Source organism: Austrofundulus limnaeus, unplaced genomic scaffold (genome assembly GCF_001266775.1).
Source record: "Austrofundulus limnaeus strain Quisiro unplaced genomic scaffold, Austrofundulus_limnaeus-1.0 Scaffold5, whole genome shotgun sequence".
Classification (NCBI taxonomy): Eukaryota; Metazoa; Chordata; class Actinopteri; order Cyprinodontiformes; family Rivulidae; genus Austrofundulus; species Austrofundulus limnaeus.
In genome coordinates this window covers 3930444-3948974 of record NW_013952407.1, presented here as the reverse complement: position 1 = coordinate 3948974, position 18531 = coordinate 3930444, and the positions used below count along the sequence as shown (strand labels likewise).

The 18531-nt window shown below is 39.7% G+C and overlaps 2 protein-coding genes across 3 annotated transcripts in view; both read left to right on the top strand.

Moving 5' to 3' along the window:
* The window catches only part of myzap (myocardial zonula adherens protein), an 18615-nt gene extending 11946 nt beyond the window's left edge, over positions 1-6669 (top strand). Inside the window, exons 3-14 of one of the 2 annotated variants that reach the window (XM_014027717.1) lie at positions 508-600; positions 2134-2298; positions 2404-2496; positions 2585-2698; positions 2792-2944; positions 3848-3973; positions 4198-4326; positions 4512-4606; positions 5053-5155; positions 5491-5574; positions 5854-5912; positions 5997-6669. In XM_014027717.1, the coding sequence (XP_013883171.1) occupies positions 508-600; positions 2134-2298; positions 2404-2496; positions 2585-2698; positions 2792-2944; positions 3848-3973; positions 4198-4326; positions 4512-4606; positions 5053-5155; positions 5491-5574; positions 5854-5912; positions 5997-6648 (1866 nt within the window). In that variant the 3' untranslated portion in view covers positions 6649-6669. Of the gene's footprint in view, positions 1-507; positions 601-2133; positions 2299-2403; positions 2497-2584; positions 2699-2791; positions 2945-3847; positions 3974-4197; positions 4327-4511; positions 4607-5052; positions 5156-5490; positions 5575-5808; positions 5913-5996 lie in introns of both variants that reach the window. The other variant, XM_014027709.1, reaches the window with a different exon arrangement.
* Positions 6670-9200: 2531 nt separating this feature from the next.
* On the top strand, positions 9201-13330 carry polr2m (RNA polymerase II subunit M). The gene is made up of 4 exons (XM_014027757.1): positions 9201-9527; positions 10134-10700; positions 10776-10998; positions 12745-13330. Exons 1-4 carry the CDS (start codon positions 9418-9420, stop codon positions 12886-12888), a joined length of 1044 nt encoding a protein of 347 aa, XP_013883211.1. The 5' UTR covers positions 9201-9417; the 3' UTR covers positions 12889-13330.
* Positions 13331-18531: the final 5201 nt, after the last annotated feature.

The following is an 18531-nucleotide window of genomic DNA, read 5'->3' as shown; positions in this document are numbered from 1 at the left end:
CCTAAAGATCTTCAAATATTTATTCAGTTTTAGCAACAGTGAAATAATAATGAGTTCCTCTCCTGCATAGATAAAAAAAAATAAACCTTATTATGAAACTCTCCATTCAAAAGAAATATAATATTGACATTATTCACAGTTTCTAAGGAAGTTCAAGAGTTTATTTATTTGAATTATTGTTGAATAGGCTTGTTTTATTGTTTCAAATCATACAATAATATTCTGGAAAACAGCATTTATCTGAATCTGTGAAATATGACAACAAAAAGAAGAAGAAGAATCTGCTGCTTATGATTTCAGGACTGTTTGTTGTTTGTTGTTTTGGATGTACGTCTATAAATAATACACTATAACAAAACAACAGTAACGTTTATAAATAAAAACGTGACGCAACGAATAACACTTAATGACAGCCATGATGAGCGWTTTATCAAAATGAAGTGTGTTGATGTGAAGCGACTCATCGTGGACACAACGTCTTTAATGTTGTTTGTTTTCTGGCTGCAGCCTGCTGCAGAGAAAGATGTCGGTGAAACGTGGAAGAAGAAGAACGGGCTGATCCGCAGAGAGCGGCCGGCTGGCAGGGAGTCGCCTCAGCAGGTAAATAATGGTCTACAAACACAGGATGTCGTTAATATTGTATTCACATAATTGACGACTCTGTGAAGTGAAGACATTCTGCATGAACAGAAGCATGTTTGCAGCAAAACTCAGCTGCAGCTGGTTAATGTGGAACGCACACAGATTTTTACTGTTACCTGCTCTCAAATGGTTTGGTTGTGTTCTACATTAAATCTGAACATTCCAGCTTGCCTTTAGAAAAAGTTATTAAAAAAACACAAATAAACAGCAATAGATAGACATCTAATATATTCAGGTTTACACCCAAATGAGATATACTAATTTCTTCCTGTCTGTGTGGACTTAGAGCTGTTTGAATCATAAATTACTGTATGCAAATGTAATGTAGACATAATCTTTAATATACTGTATATACACAGCAACATTTTGTCCAGATTTTAGCATCTAGTCACTCATGTAGAGCTTCATTAAATGCCAGAATTGATTCAAGAATTCAAGGTTTCAGAAAAAAATAAAAAATCTAAATGATCAATTTTCAGCTAACAATACTTGAAAAAAAAAACACATTTTTAGACATAAAATATCGTTTCCTGTCAGTCAAATTGTGTATTTTATGTTGTCATCTTAATTTAAATAGTGTATTATGTAATATGTGCATTTATAATAGGCTGCAGGTGACAAAATGCCTAAAGATTCAATTTAAAGTTATTTTTCGGTTGTTTCGAAACAATCCTTGTTCATCTCTGGAACTCGGGAAACTTTTARTGTCTGAATGTTTCATTAACCCAGTAAAAAGAAACATTCCTCTGAAAACAGTCAAGTAGTTGACTAAATGTTATTTAAAGTAGCCTAAGTCCAAAGAAGTCTAAAAAAACATTTGGATCAAAACTACTTAAAAGATGACAAAGTCTTTCTCAYTGAAAACAAAAAACAAAATAAATGGTTCAAGACTTTTGCACAGCACTGTACTGTGTGTTTCTAAAACTCAGAGCACTGAAGAAAAACCCCCACAGATTTGAGTGGAAGGGAGTATTCACTTTAAATATGAGGATATTTCTGATTTTGTGAGTTATACATTTTACACCCGATGATAAAGTATCAACCTRCAGAAACATTTTATCTTTCTGTTTTATAAACTATTCATAGAAACATGATCTGACTTACAGTTCAATAATTAATCCACGGCYGCCACTTTTGTTATCTGGTTTTTGTGAAGCCAAAGTGGCGCTCTGTGCCTCTGCTGCTGGGCATCTTTTTTCACAGGCTGATAAAGGTACAAAAGGCAGAACTGGCAGGAGTTCATGTACTGGGTTTCAGAAACACGACACCGTCGATGCACTCTGCACCCTTTTTTAGCTGCTTGTTACCAGCCTCCTGTTTCYAGCACTCGGTGCAGGAAACACCTCATCCAGTCCACATGCATGTAGGGACGTACRTCCAAACGCGTACGACCGGAAGTGTGAACGTCTGTGAGCGATTGCAGCTCAGTGTTGGTAAAAGTTTGTCTAAGTGGACGGAAACCTGACCGGTGTGATCCCGTCTCCCWCGCAGCACCTCCGAGACCCGACCAATGGGGTGCCAGAGACCTCGCTGCAGCAGCATGGGCCCAAAGTGTACGGTGTTGTGCAGCGGACGGGCTCAGACCGGCAGCAGCAGCTGATGGCGCGAGAGTGGACGACCAGTCACCTTCAGGACGAGATGAGGTACATCAGGGAGGTGAGTGAAAACGAAACAAACGCTCATTGTTTCGACGTCACGTCATAACGTCAGGGAAGTTGATGTTTCTGTGGTGATGACATCTGTGTGCTCTCGGTTAAACAGGTGAGAGACTCCCTGGAGAAAGTGAGGGAACGGATGTATGGGCAGTTTGGAGGAATGCAGCAATCGATGGAGAAGCTCTCACGGGAAATCAGGGTAATTAATTATGTAAAAACACAACTCCCTCTTCAGGCTCCCACCTTTTGAGCTGAGCGTGAATGTAAGAATGCACGTGTTTCTGCAGGAGGCCAACTCCCACAGGATGAGTTTAGAGTCAGAGGTGAAGACCAGGACGGCCGCCATGGAGAGCTTYGACCAAATGAACAGCTCTCTTATATCTGCAAACATCAGCCTGCAGGTAACAAATCAGCGCAGAGGAACACGTCGCCGCTGCCTGCTGCTGTGAGGATGAGCTTAGCTGGTGGATGTCGTTCACTTGTCTGTTTTGCAGAAATCCCTCTTGGAGAACTGCCAGAGCAGAGTGGACGCCAGAGACGAGGTGAAGAGTTTGAGGAGCAACTTTGAGAAAACGCAGGAGAAGCTCAGAGACAGGGAGCGTGAGCTCGCTGCAGCGCAGGCTGAAAACCAAACCCTGAAACTTCAGGTAATCTGTCCACACAAGCTCTTTACTGCACGCTCAGGGTTCCTGATTCACACCAACATCTGTGCCGAGATCCAGGAACATCTGCTCAGACTGGCAGCGGTCAAGCAGCTGGAGCCGAGGAGGAGAGGATGTGCTGCAAACCTGATCATTAAATTCATTTCATTCCTTGAAGGAAAACATGCCAGATTTTAAAAATAACACCAGCTTATGTTGAGAAGTGACAGAATTGTAAAGGGTTTGGTCAATCTCAGTAGAATCAGTCGAAGACATACATCTAATGATTATTTCCTCAAATTTCATTATAATCCATGCAGTGGTTCACAAGATATTTTGCTAACAGACAAAGAGTTGACTATGAATGTTCTAGGGTAAAAAAATAACCACAGTTTTTGCACAATCTGTTATCACTCAAAAAATTTGTTGTTGATCACTCTCACCGTCGACATCTTCAAATATTAATGTAATATCAGTAAAATTAACCGAGTTGTAGACATCTTTATGTTTTCTAAAGTCAGTTGACTATGGCGGCCATTTTTAATCTAGTTGACTTCAAAAGTTAATCAGTTGTAGATATGTGTCCAGTAATTAATTTCTGCAAGTTTCATTAAAATCTATTGAGTGGTTGATGAGATATTTTGCTAACAGACATACATAAGTACACACAAACAGGAGATAAATCGTTATTGTCCACCTTTGCCTTTTTGAGATGAATAGTCCCAAAAGCTCTGAGACCAGTTTGCTTTAAAATAGCAGGTTTGTTAATGTCTGGCCTCAGCACAACAACATCCAGCATCAGCTACATCTGCACCAGCTACCCCCCCCCACACACACACACACCTGAGTCAGTGCATCTCTGAGTCTGCTGAGGATCAGCTGAATGTGCTGCGCTGTGGATTTGTCCAGGTGGAGTCGACGCGGGAGGCCAACACCCGGGCGATGCAGGAGCTGGCACAAAAACTCCAGCTGGAGCACGAAGAGGAGCTGCTTAAACAACAACAAAAACACAGAGAGGAGATCGAAAACCTACAGGTCTGCATTCTCTGAATCCCTTTCACATCACATTTACTGGTTTTACAGTTTTTTACTGAGAACGGAAAGGAAAAAAAAAACTTTACATCGAGACTTCAGGGATTACACCAGATTCAAATGCTTTGATTTTTATCACATTTGAAAAAACTGCAACAAAAACAAGTCGAAATGTTTTAACAGAATATTAGTTCCTAGATGAAACTAAAAGGTATTTCCTCTTACAGGCCCAGCTCGATGAGTACATCAGGCGCCTGGAAGAGGCGGAGAGGACYATCAGGATTTCAGAAGCTAAGATTGCAGAAAGAGACCAGCGGATCTTAGAWGTGGAGCGTCTCCTGGACTGTATGGGAAAGGTAACAACTGGTTTTCTGTGTATGTTGTTGTGGACGGACGGGTTTCTCACATTCCTGTTGCATAAGAGCATTAACATTCACGACCAAAGTTAAACAGGAAGTAGAGGAATTAAAACATCAGAGCATCAAATACGGTGAAAAAATGCGGGGATCCGCTTTACATTTAACCATTTTTTTTGTCACAGGAGAAGCTTCAGCTCCAGAAGAAGCTCCAGGAAAGTGAACAGCGACTCGGTCTGCTGAAGCTCTCAGACACGACTGATGCAGCTGCAGATAAAAGGTCTGAATTAAAGTGTTTTCACTTCATTAAGGACTTCAAATCAGTGGATGAAACTGTGTGGTCAAGATGCTGTTAAATATGCCAGTTTTTAAAATTTAAAAAATGCCTTGTTGGTTGTTATAAAGGGTGAGTCAAAAGTCTCAGGACACCCTTTTATTTCAGAAAGAAAAGGGAAAAGAACACATTTGAATACCCCAGCATGTAATGGGTGATGGGGGGCTTATCGAAGGCCGTTTCAAGAATATGGCTGCCATCTTAAAAGCTGCTGTCTTGGATGAAGCCTCCTTACTCATTATTTGCTGGGGGATTCAGAGATTGCCCCCGTCCTTCTGAAATAAAAGGGTGTCCTGTGACTTTTGACTCACATTGTGTTTCAGGTTTTGTGTAAAAATCAGTYAGATTGGTGAAAATCTTTAATCTGAACTTTGAGCTCTCTCGTGTTTCAGATCCAAGCTGAAGAGGGAGACGGAAGATCTCAAAGAGAGAATCAAACATCTGAACGACATGGTTTTCTGCCAGCAGAGGAAAGTCAAAGGAATGATTGAGGAAGTGAGGACATTTTTTTCTTCTTTCTTTGTCAGCCGTGGGCATTCAGCCCCTATGTTCTAAAAATAGAAGAARGAATGACAAACATGAAAGCTGTGGGGATGAGAAATATAAGATGTATCARATACCAAATGTAGGCAAAGAGATGACGCACACATTATTATCTGAATATGGAGAGTTAAAAAGGCAATAACTAATTAAAATGTCTTTTCTCTGTTTAGTTGCCTGAAATTGGTACAAAATATACACAATGTTAGTGTTTTAGGAAATTTAAGACTCCTAAAAGGAAACCAAAGTTCTCTGATTCTGTGTTCATGATGTTTTCTGATTTTGCGCAGGTTGAATCTCTGCGCGCTCAAGTCGCCCAAAAGGACATGTTCATCTCGGAGCTTTTAGACAGAATTGCGATAGTGGAGTGCGAGGTAAGAGCGGGTTTGTTTGCTGCGTGTTTTATGTTTTTTTAATTACGATGTGGTGATGTGATCTGCTGCATGGCTACAGATGATTTGGTGACCTGCAGGATATCCTGACCTTTCATCAGTGTCTGCGGGGTTTCCCTTGCGTCGCTGTCAAATGGCTTTTTTCATGCAAAGTGACTGCAGTCCTTTGCATGTAGCTGAGCTGACAGATGTGTTTCCTGTTTCCCTTTTTCCTAGAATAATGAGTTAGAAGACAAAGTGAAGTATTTTATGTCCACACAGAACAGGCCGCGRGTTGTGGACACGAGGGAGGTCGGCGTAGGCTGCGACCTGCTGCCCAGGTAGGCGTCCACACGTGTCGAAGCGTCCAGCTGTGTTTGGTGCTTCGTTAGGAGCTGGTTTCTAACTCTGGTGTCTGACTGCAGCCGTGGAGCTCACGTTGAACCTGTTCACCTTCATTCCACGCACCTCCCGCCACCCTCTGACCCGCCTCTGTCACCGCCTCAGCCTTCATCACCTATCACTTCCTCCTCACCCACACAGTGGTCTTCATCAGACGCCATTCTGTCTCCAACACTACCCCCACCCCCATCATTCCCCTCATATCACCCATCGCTTGACCCACTAACACCGCCCGTCCAGCCTCCTCTGTCCCCGCCTCAGCCTCCATCACCAGTCACGCCTTCATCGCCCACACAGTGGTCTTCATCCGACGACACCTATTCTCCAGCACCACCCCCATCTCACCGCAGCCCTTATCCATCCTTCAGTCTAACACAACCACGGACGCTCAGACCCACTAACCCTCCACCCAGCAGGTTGGAGTCCAGCTTGCTGAAGTTCACTCCTGTTCAGTACAGCCGCTTGCGTCAGAACGGTTTGTCCTCTTACAGCCGGTCTGAGGACCAGCCGGTCCGGTCCGGAACGGACGAGGTGGACGCAGGAAGACRGTCCGCTCAACAGGAGCCCACTTCRACCACTTCCTCCTCCTCTTCTCAGTCAAAACCAGGACGACGACAGGTTTATACGCCTTTCATGAAACTCATGGAGATGACTGCCAAGATCAACATAGAGTGAAATAAAAGTTTCACAACACGAGCCGAAAATAACACTGGAACTGAGTTGAATCAACTCGTTTATTTCATTTAAATAAACGTGTTTTTGTTTTATTTCACATGAAATATTCTGATTTTATTTTTGGATTTATTTTGACTTCAGTAAAAACAAAAAAATAGAGCTGATGGTGAAAGTTTGAAATCAGACAAGTTTGAAAGAAGGAGGTTAGCAGATGCCTAAATTTGACCAAACATGTTTCTAAAGTTTAGCAGAACCTTTGAATTTAATTTATTCTAACTGGACCCMAAACACTGTTTGTGCAGCTCTAAAAGTCAGGAAACCAATAAAAACTGCTTCAACAGTTACCCTGATTTATAGTTAATTTAAAAACAGTATGAACTGTGATCCAAACTGAGCTGTAAAAGTGCTGGTTTCTGGACTTTAGAACAGAACAAGATTTACTCCAWACCCAGTCTTAATGCTACACTTATACTCAGCACAAAAAATAAGGAAATTTGTGTTTGGTAGATTATTTCTTTGTTGTAAAAATGCTTCTTGGCAATGAATCTTATAGTGGGCACCTGGAGGTACCAGAATCTCAAAACAAGTAACAGCAAAATAAGCTGTTTGRCAGAGAAKATTTTACAAATTTTCCATGTACACAACCCACATACTCAGCTCTATTTCATCCCACAAATGCATGTTCCTTACAAATGTGGCACCATTTAAAGCAAAATTAACAGGCTTTCTTTCCACTGGTAAAAGATATATTGTCAAGAAGCATTGTTACAACAAATAAATAATCTACCAAACAAACATTTCTTTACTTTTTGTGCCAACAAATTGTAGCTGCAGTTAGCTTAGCTTAACAGTATATTTTCTAAAACCAGTCATTTTTAAAAACTGATTAAATAATCAATTTAAATGACTTCAAATGCCTAATTTCATTAATTAATCTTTATTTACTTTTAGAATGATTACCATGTTGAGCTGAAAACCTTCACAGGTTGTGCATTTTGTATTTTTATTGTCTTTATTTGTCATGAATGATTTTAATCACCTTGTGTGACCCAAAAATCACTTTTTAAACAGTGGGACTTTAGTACTTATAGATAATTGCTTTGCCACCCAGCTTTGGTGATAATAAAACACACTGTTCTCAGAAGGATGTATAAATTTGAAGTGTTTTTAAATTTCTTTTTTATTTTCTATCAGGCCTTGTAGCTTTACGTTTGAAGGAGATGCTATAAACATTAAATCTTACCTAAAGAGTGGTAAGAACATGTGTGTATTTTCATTGTTTTGTATTTTCTCTGTACAAAAACTAAATGGATATATATTTTGATATTTTGACATGATGTAAATAATATTTATTAACATGCTTTGTGCCTTTGTGAACACTGATGCAGGTGGTGGTAATAAATGTTTGAATAGCCATGAAAGTGGTTGGTTTTTGTAAATAAAGCTGTTTGAATGCTGATGATGACAATTGTTTACTGTTTCCTATAATTATAGCTGATAAAAAAGTGATTTCCATGTAATTCGTGGAAATTACATGGATAAAAATGTGAAAAAACATGGATTAAAATATGGCCTGATTTTGACCATATTTTAATTCCTTATATTTAATTTACTTTAAAGTTAGCATCATACAAAAAGATAAGGCCAGTGAAAACACATTATAAAGATAGTGATATAAATGATATGTTTGTTTAGAATTTCTCTTGAGTTTGGGCGCAATACACAATCAAACTTTTTAACTGTAAAATACAAGCTCAATTATGTTTTACCTGTCTAGGTAAACATCATGTTTTGTTGTGAAAATTTAAAAAAAGGGACTAAATGTAACACTTGAATCCATGTATATTATTGTTTAATGTAAAAATATAAGCCTAATTCCAACTTTTCATCAGGCTCCAAAAGTCTGATGTAAACAGACTTTGAACTCTGACCTGAAGAAGAAGGGAAACAGCTGTAGCTTCTTGGTCAGAGTGTGGGCTATAAACGGTTCAGATCACTGGATGGAAAACATCCGGACAGGAAATGCAGCTGTGGAAAATCTGAGACTGTGATGCTTGAAGGGTTCAAGCTGATTGCACCGCTCACACAACAAAGAAAGAATTGTGCAAGAAACTCCTGAAACCAGTCTAAAGAGAATGACGATAACAAAAATGTGAAAGGACAAAGTATATAAATAAAACTGTTCTTAAACACTGGTTGGGTCATGATGCATATTTAATCTCAGCAGTTATAATAAACAATCATCTGTGCATCAAAACTTTGAATAATTTCCCCAAATTATCACCCAAACAAGGTTTGGTACTTAAAAATAAATAAATAAAACTGTCTGGATCTCTATTTGATAGAAAAAACAAATCACAAAAGAATAAATCCTGAAAATATGTTTTTTAAAATAGATAATAATATGTAAGTTTTTCCTCATTTAAAAAGTTTCATTTTTATCTGTGTCGACGCAAACTCAAAGTTAGCCAACAGGGGGCAGCAAATCATTTCTATTTTTGTGTTGGCGACAAGCCGCAGTACTGCGTACTGTCCGCTGGGGGCGATAGAGCGCCATGTTTAATATTTGACTTCCTCACACGAAGAAGAAGTTTCCTACTTTAAACATGTCCTGTGTAGACCAGACAGAAACGGACCCCCTTATTACGTCTTTAATAATATGAAGTGTCTAACAGTGTTTTATTGAGCCGGACAAGTTTTAACGTTGAATTTTAAACTCGTTCTGTCTGTGAATGAATGGCCAAAGCGGTCCGTGGCTGACAGAGAGAGATGTCCTCGTCGTGGACAGATCGGCAGGGACAGGTTGGAGACCTGAGACACCAGAGCAAAGAGGAGCTGCAGGAGCTGCTGCTCCGACAAGAAAAGATTCTCTCCAACAAGTGAGTTCACGTAAACATCARGTTATGTCAAATTTCACTGCAGGACTAATGAACTCCTAATGAAGTCCATATTTGATCTTTTCAACTCAGTAAAATTATGTGTTGAGCTTTTATGAAAGTGTTTTTTCTGTTTCATTCAACTTTTATTATCTTCAGCTATTGTAACATTGGTATATGACAAAAGACATAACAGGGATGTGGATACAATTTGAAGCATCTTGTGTCTAAAATAACAATAAAAACATGATAAAAGCCAATGTAAAAGTAGCAGAAAAGGTATGAAATAATCAAGTCAACTTGATGTGTCTTGGAAAGCCAGGAAATGAATACAGTTTATAAAACGTGGACATTTGTTTCATAAAAGACCTTAACCTAATTTGGAACAAAGGCAGAAAAAATAATGGTCTTCATGTAAGCTCACCACGGTATTTAAGGGGTCACTAGAAAAACGTGGATGTTTTGAAGTGACTCTTGAAAAYGCATCGACAGAAATGAAAAGCTCAAAGGAGTCTGCAGCTAAGAGCATCACATCAGCACGGTTTGTTGAATCGATGGAATGATGGTTTTAGTTGTAAGAAGGCAGTAATGTGTTTGTGACCCTTACAGGCGACTGCTGCAGACACTTCCTGACAAAGGGAACAAGATAAAAGACTTTGTGGACAAAGTGCGTCTTGCCATTGAACAGAAGAGTGAAGAGGAGCGGAGGCGGAGCTTGGTGTCCGCTGCCAGAAACGAATTACAATCCAAATATCAGCAAGCTTTCCAGCAGCGAGCCGTCTCCGCCACATCGGCAGATTCACACCAAAACGATGCTGCGGGCGATGCTCTGCAGGACGGGGAGACCTCACCTGGACACGTGCAGAAAGACACCATTCTGGAGGCGCAGCAGGACGGGCGTGTCTCCAACACCGCTCAGGTTGAGRCCATGGAGACTGTTGCAGCCGAGGCTCCTCTGAGCTCTGATGAGACAAACGATGGTGAACTTGTCGAAGCCATGGACAGAGTCACGTTATCTGAACCTGCTGTTGGTGAATCCAAAGATCAAATAAAGWGCAAAGCTAAAGATAATTACTTTCTCCAAAAGCAGCAACCAACAAAGCCTCACTATGTAACAGTTCTGGAAAAAACGGAAACATCCACGGTTCCCAGGAAGCAAAAGTTCAAACCCAATCAGTGAGTGCACTTTGTTGACTTTATTACCTTTAAACGAGTTACGGGTAAATAACAGATTCTTTATTGTGTTTTCAGGCTGCTCCACAGGACCGATGCCTCTCCACCGGGATCTGTATCACCTGGTCAGTCCTCTGGAACTGCATCACCCATTTCTGCTCAGGCCAGGAGGGAGCAGGACAGGAAACACCTGGATGACATCACTGCCGCCAGACTTCCTCCTCTCCACCACAGTCCGGCACAGCTCCTGTCTCTGGAGGAGTCGGCGGGCCTCGTGAGAGAACAGGCTAAGAAACAGCAGGTCAGTGCAGCCAGACGTGTCCCCTGCTCCCTCCGTGCTCCAACATGACCCCAGGATTCTTTCTTATTTCGTTTTCAGGAAATGTGAAGTAGGTGAACCTCAACTGCAAAGAAAGTCTGAACCTCTTTCTTTATTCAGACTCAATAAATTCACAGAAGTGAAAACTGATTTAAAGTGGATTTTTAAGGCATATTTTGAGTCATTATGTCAGTTTCAGCCACAGTGCCTTTATGTTAACAACAGAAAAAATGAAAGACCCTTTTACCTGCCGACTTTCAGGCCAGAGTTTTAACAAACATTATTTAAAGTAAAAAAACAATGAAAGTTACAGCTTTATTAGTCAAACCTTGTAAACAAAAACATGTGCAATCCTGCATAATATTGCTGTTAGGGCCCTAAGTATGTGTTATAAATGGCTCTCAGCTACTGTCAGATTTTATCCAGGGTGTCAGCGCATCCCTAAAAGTCTTAAATTCATTAAAAAAAAATCTCTTAAATACGTTACTCAAAGGTCTTAAACTTTTTTAAATATGTCCTCTCGATTCAAATCACTGATATTACATAAAATTTAAATAGAGAAAAGTTGTTAAAAACCCTCACTTCCTTCTGAATATCACTGTGATAGTGCAGGTTAAAGTGCATATTTATTTAATTTTTATTTTTTTGTATTAAGACAAAACTGGAGATTAAGACACCATTAAGCTTCATGACATGAATGTATTTATTAAATGTCTTTGTTTTGGATTTTTTTCCAAGCAAACAACAGCTAACTGAACCAGAGAGCACAGAACTTTTCATATTCAACGTGTTTCAATGAGCGACGCGTGCAGTGCTTGGTTGTAATAGAGCTGAATCCCCCATCCGTCACCTATATCTATAATTTTTTTTAAGTCTCGTTCAAGGTGGCATTAAAAAAGGTCATAAAAAGTCTTAAATTTRGTGATTGCTAAAAGGTTGATTGTGAGATTCTGGAAAAAGGACTCTGTGCCCACATTTGATCTGTGGCTGGGAGAACTAGCAAACACGCTGCGCCTGGAAAGACTGAGATATTACAATGAAGACAGAATCAGGGTGTTTGAGAAGATGTGGGACCCTGTGCTAAAATTTCTACAGCRAAAGACTGGAAATGACAGACCTGCCATTGCTTAGTAGTATGTATAAATATTTTTTTCTTTGTATTCAAATGGAAAGATGTGAATCATTTTRTGGTGTATTTATTTTACTTGTCTTGACTGTGTGGCTGTTATATGAAATGCCAAATTTGTGCTGGTAAGAGTTGGGTGGGAATTGACTTTATATGTTCTTATTGCCAAAATGTTAATAAAAATAAATTGAAAAAAAAAAGTCTTAARTTTGACTTGCTAAAACCTGCAGATAACATCTCAACATTTATAAAATTGACTTGGTTAGAGACATTTTTGTTTTGGCTAAAGAGTGATTATTGTTGGGCAGGTTATAAACAAACATTGTAAGTCAGATATAAAGATAGTTTTGTTTTGTTGTAGTAGTTCTCTGTGCAGAAAGTCCTCACCGTGTCTTTCAGTCAGCTCTAGATGGCAGCACTCAGACACTGTGTGGAGCTCAGTGACTTCAGAGCCAAACTTCAGAGTTCTGTTGGCAGCTTAAAGGGAAGCTTATTATCAGTCATACTTTTGTTGAGAGTTTAATAGCAACGGCAGAGCTTCTGGGTTTTGTTTACCGGCCTTTTCATGTCAGCTTTCTTTCTTTTTTTGTGTTTAATTTCAGGAGTTGCAAGCCAAACAGGCAGCCCAGAAACTGTCGGAGGGACTGAAGGTCTCTATGGGGAGCTACGCTCCTGACGGTGGCCCCATGGCTGCCTACAGAGAGGTTCACGATGAAGGAGCCCACCTCTCCTCTGAGGAGGACTGATCCTGCAGGGCCCAGCTGGGGAAACCGGTGGAACTTTGGCTGCAACGGAGTAAAAAACGTTTGGACCTCGTGGTCAGGATCCGTCAAACAGTATTTTTAATTCCAAGAACTCTTAAAGAGAGGGAAAGGAGTCTGTATGAATAGTTAGAGTCCCAGGCTCAGGTCGAGTGGAGAAACCAGCTAACTGTCATTCAGTCCGTACCAGGTTCAGCTGGGTTCAGTAGAATAACGTCTTTTGTTGACCGAGAGTCTTAAATGCAGAAGCTGTAGGTGCATCATGAAGGAAAAGAGTTTCTGTCAGTCTGTCCCTCTGAGCCTCAGGGTCGTGTCGACTAAAGCTTCAGCTGAAGTGAGTTAATGACATGATGTCATCATCAGGTGGATGTGACTGTTCTGGCACACTGTGACCTCAGAACTAAATAAAAAAAATCAGATTTTTCAAGTTTGTGTTTTTATTTTTGGTGTCCAAACGTGACACTGCAGGAAACTGATGCTTTTCCAGCATGACTTTWTTGTATAGTTCTGACTTTTCAGGTGATTTCCTGTAGAGCGATGCATATTTTATCTTGGGAATCCAGAGGTGTCAAATAATATCGTACAAATACTTTGTTACTTTACTCAAGTATAAATTTTGCTTATTTATACTTTACTGAAGTAAATATTTTTCAGACAACTTTTTACTTTGACTCCTTACATCACAGTCCAGGCAGTATGAAGTTGATCATTGCTGCAATAGGCAGATTAGTTCATCCCAACATTAACGTTGYAATATAAACATGCCTAAGCTTTTGAGCTCAATGGCTTTTTTTTTCTTGACAGTACTTTTATACTTTTACTTGAGTAAAAAGCTTGAATTGATACTCCTAAATGTAAAGAAGAATGTTTAAACCATAGTATCTATACTTSTACTTGAATAATGAATGTGAATTTGGATACATCTGTGGGAATCCTACAGGGGGAGTCAAGCTAACAGCTTCTCAGAACGAGAACCATTTCTGAGCGAATTTCCTCTGTTTAGTCTGTCCATCCACCTTGGACAGCTCACCGGTTCATCTCAGACAGTCCTCAAGTTTTTAATAAATCTTAAAACAAGGTTTATGTTACAGATGTTTACACCACATCATACTTTAYATCACAAATCTTTGTTTTGACCAAATTTAACACATTCTGTTTTACAACAGAACTCAGTCTGCAGTGTGGAAAAAAAATACTAGCATCACTCAAATTTGGGCAGTTAGAGTGTTTTACATGTTGGAAATTTACTTTAAATAGATYTGAGAATTTGTACTGAGTCTCCAAACTCTGATCCGACTAACTTTTGTCTAATAAAACAACCCCAGTACAAATTACTTCAAATATTATCTGTTTATTTAAGTGCAAAGCTTATGTTGTTTGTTCCCAGTTTTTAAAAAATCAATAATTTAAAACAATAATTGTGTCAGGCCTAAACCTTTATAATATTTAGTCTTTGATCCTTTTCACAGTTTATTGGTTCTGATCAACCTTCAAGTATTTGAGTTGATTGTAAACATTTCAYAATAAATGATAAAAATAAAGGAGCAAGCACAACAAAACTCCATCTCACATTAATAATGTCGTTTTGACACCTTGACAAACCTGTGGTGCTATTTTAACTATATATTTTTWAAGTTTCCAAGACTTAAAGAGTTTAATGCAGAGGAGGTATGTGTGCCTGACGGCTACATGATGAATTAAATGTTTCTGCTAATCTACAGCTCTTCAGGTCACGCTGATCGGAGCTCACAAGCTGCATTTTCTCARCCAGTGCGTCGTTTTGTTATTAAATTAAAATTGTGGTGAAGTTTGATTAATTGAAAAGTCGTCCCTGAGCAGGCAGGAAAGGGGGAGTGTGTATTAAACATGCGTTAAACTGCACATAAAATTTAAAGTTTGAGTCAAACAATCTGTCAACATTTAAACATTAATTTGAACAATATAAAAGGGCTGATATGTGCATTGTAAGCTGAAATTTAATTTTATTGCACATTATGTCTTGTTAAAACAAAGTCATGCCAAAAAAAATACAAATTTTATGCACAACAAACCAGTACACTTGACTTATGTGAGTTTTGCTTCGTGTCAAGATAAATAAAAAAATGACTCCACAATCCGCATCATCTGCTGTTTTTAGAGCTTCCAAGAAAAAAAAAGACTCAAGCTCTCTCGATGTAAATTATTAAAATATAACTATCTTATTAGTTTTAATATAATTTATTTTGTTGTTTGGCTCACAGCTCATAAGAGCTAMATAAATCTGAAAGATGCGTTCAATGAATTCCCAGTAAAGTCGTGTTCAGCTGCAGGAAGTAAATTTCTGAAACCCTGCAAGATGTTATCAGACAGGAATCCATCACACGCTTGATAAGATTAATGCAGGGCAGTGAGTATTAAGGCTCGACGGCTGAGACATCTGGACCGCATTTGGGTTGTGTTCTCGCTGGGAATGGCAGGCGATGATGGGCCCGGCAGCAAACCTAATGCAATATGGCCAACACCATTTCTCAGCTCTGCTAATACGAGGGCGATAAGAAGGGCCCGTTTGGTTCCTGCATCTCTAAAGAAAAATCTGCACCACTCTTCTTATCATCTGTCTTCCAACTGTCAGAGGCGATTGCCAGCCAAACCAGCTAAAACAGCCTGAATCGAGGCTCGTAATGAGGAGGAAATCAGGCGCTGAGGCACCTTTTCAGGGAGGAAATGAGGGTGGGTTCATGTAGGTCACAGCTTGGCGATAGATGCCCCTTGATAACCTTCAGTAATTGTTGCTGAAGTATTGGCGGAAGATGTTTTAAAGAAAAKGGGGGAGGGGGAGAAACATTGATTGCTGTGTATTTAAACTCTGTATCTGATGGGCCCCAGAGTGGCCCCCACAGTGACGTCTAATAACAAATACATACATGCTCCTCAGAGGATCCTCATTGTGTGGGTTTAATTATAGCCTATACCTTTCTCACATACGTCTACAGACTGTTCTCAATTATGGGGCACATTTTTGTTCTTCTCACTCTGGTGTCTGGCATCAAACTGGATCCTGAAGGTTTTATTGAAGTGGAACCAAAACATTTTCTTTTTTTTTTATTTACTCGAGGTTTTTTGACGTCGTCCATTGATGAGAAGGTTGTTTATGCTTCAGCTTGAGTCCCCTCCGCTCAGATTATTAGGCTCCTCGCAATTATGGGGCACATTTTTGTTCTTCTCACTCTGGTGTCTGGCATCAAACTGGATCCTGAAGGTTTTATTGAAGTGGAACCAAAACATTTTCTTTTTTTTTTATTTACTCGAGGTTTTTTGACGTCGTCCATTGATGAGAAGGTTGTTTATGCTTCAGCTTGAGTCCCCTCCGCTCAGATTATTAGGCTCCTCGCGAAGTTAGTCTGCAAGTGATTTGCTCCGACTCCGAGTCCGAAATCACACGTCCTGCGGGAGTAGAAATAATTTGCTGTTTGGGAGGGGAAAGTGGAATGTGATTTTAAAACGGCGTCTTCAAAGAGCAGTCAGCTCGGCCTTAAATTAGATATACAGTATGAAGTATAGACTGGCGTTTAAGGCGAGCTGGGCCCTCAGCAGAATGATTTGATTATGTCTGCCAGGTTACGAAGGCTGAGGTCATGCTTTTTCCATTCTCTGATGTTTGTGTCATATTTTTTTTTCAGGGCACATGAGGAGATTAAATAATGCAGCTCACAGCAACGCGCCGCAGATATGATTACAGCCTATCTGCACATCCCAAAACAAACCAACTCTCCCTCATGTCAAGAGTTTATTTTAGCCGCACCAGTGACTCGGCTGCAGGGATGGGATGTGTTGGATTGGAAACAAAACATTTTAAGTATTTAAAAATAATTATTGCCAGACACTAAAAGTGATAATGTTTTTTCAGATATGAATGAAACTCAGAAAGCAATCATAACTCATGCGGTATAAACTCTATAAGTTATCTTTTGGAGCTCAATCCAATTCAGTTTATGTATAAAGCGCCAAGTCACAACATACGTTGTCTCAGGGCACTGTACATGAAAAAAGAACAATGTAAAGAAGAAACTAGCAGATTGTGTTGAATCACTTCACAGTCTCCCATCCTGAGCAAAGGGTGGAGAGGAAAAACTCCCTGCTAATCAGGAAGAAACCTCCAGCAGAACCAGGCTCAGGACAGGAGGCCATCTGCCTCGACCGGCTGGTTGGGGGACAGGAAAGAGACACAGAAAAACACAGAAGAACTGGTCCAGGTGCACCTTCTTCTGGAAGAGAGACAAAAAGAAAAAAACATGTTATTGATAGAAATAATTACAATAAACATGTAGAGAAGAGAGACTAAATACAACAGCAGAGTGAGGAAATGTGCTCAGTTTGGGCTCCAGCAGTCTAAGTCTATAGCAGCAAAAATGAAGAATAATTCAGGAAACCTAAGTCTAACTATAGGATTTATCAAAAAGGAAAGCCTTTAGTCTAATCTTAAAAGTAGACAGAGTGTCAGCTTCACGGACAGAAACTGGAAGTTGGTTCCACAAGAGAGGAGCTTGATAACTGAAAGCTCTGCCTCCCATTCTACTTTTAGAAACTCGAGGAACCACAAGTAAACCTGCAGTCTGAGAGCGAAGTGCTCTGTTAGGAAAGTATGGAACAATAAGATGTTTAATATATGATGGAGCTTGGTTGTTAAGAGCCTTTTATGTTAGGAGTAATATTTTAAATTCTGTTCTAAATTTGACAGGGAGCCAGTGGAGAGAAGCTAAAACTGGAGAAATATGATCTCTCCTTCCAACTCTCATTAAAACTCTAGCAGCAGCATTTTAGATTAATTGAAGACTTCTTAAAGAGTTTTTTGGATGCCCAGATAATAAAGAATTACAGTAATCCAGCCTAGACATGATAAATGCATGAATCAGTTGTTCCGCATCATTTTAGGACAAAAAGTTTCTAATTTTAGTGACATTACGCAGGTGGAAGAAGGCGGTCCTGGTAACGTTTTTAATGTGGGGGTTAAAACACACGTCCTGATCAAAAATATCACCAAGGTTCATTACATTAGAACTGGAGGCCAGATTAATGGCATCCAGAGGAGGTGAAATGCTACAAAGTTAGCCCTGTTCAAGATGGCCGCCCCAGAATGTAAACCCAAAAATGATAATAACTCTGCCAGTTTTACAGATATTGAGAAGAAATTTGGTGTGAGCACTATCAYCAACACATACTTTGACCACTGCTCATTGCACAATATGATTGCTGTCTGTTAGCAAAATATCTCATGAATCACAAGGCATTACAAACTTTAACCAAACCAACTGAAACTCTGTCCCTTCTCAGTTCAAGATGATTTTAGTTCTAATTTCTGTCATGAAAGGTGACAATTGTAGTATGCATTCCTTAAAGGAATTCTAGGCCTTTAACTGACTTTGCAAACGAAGCTTTTGGTCACTAATATTTGTCTGAAGTGAGGCGAACAAATGTTTCATTTGCAAATAAGAAGCAAACATCTGTGTCTTTACCTCGGTGTGTGTGTTCTCCTGACGGGTCGACGAGGAACATAAATACTTTCCTGACAGGACTGAGGTGCTGAGGTCTCCAGTTATCTCACCGTGTGTGTGTGTGTGTGTGTGTGTGTGTGTGTGTGTGTGTGTGTGT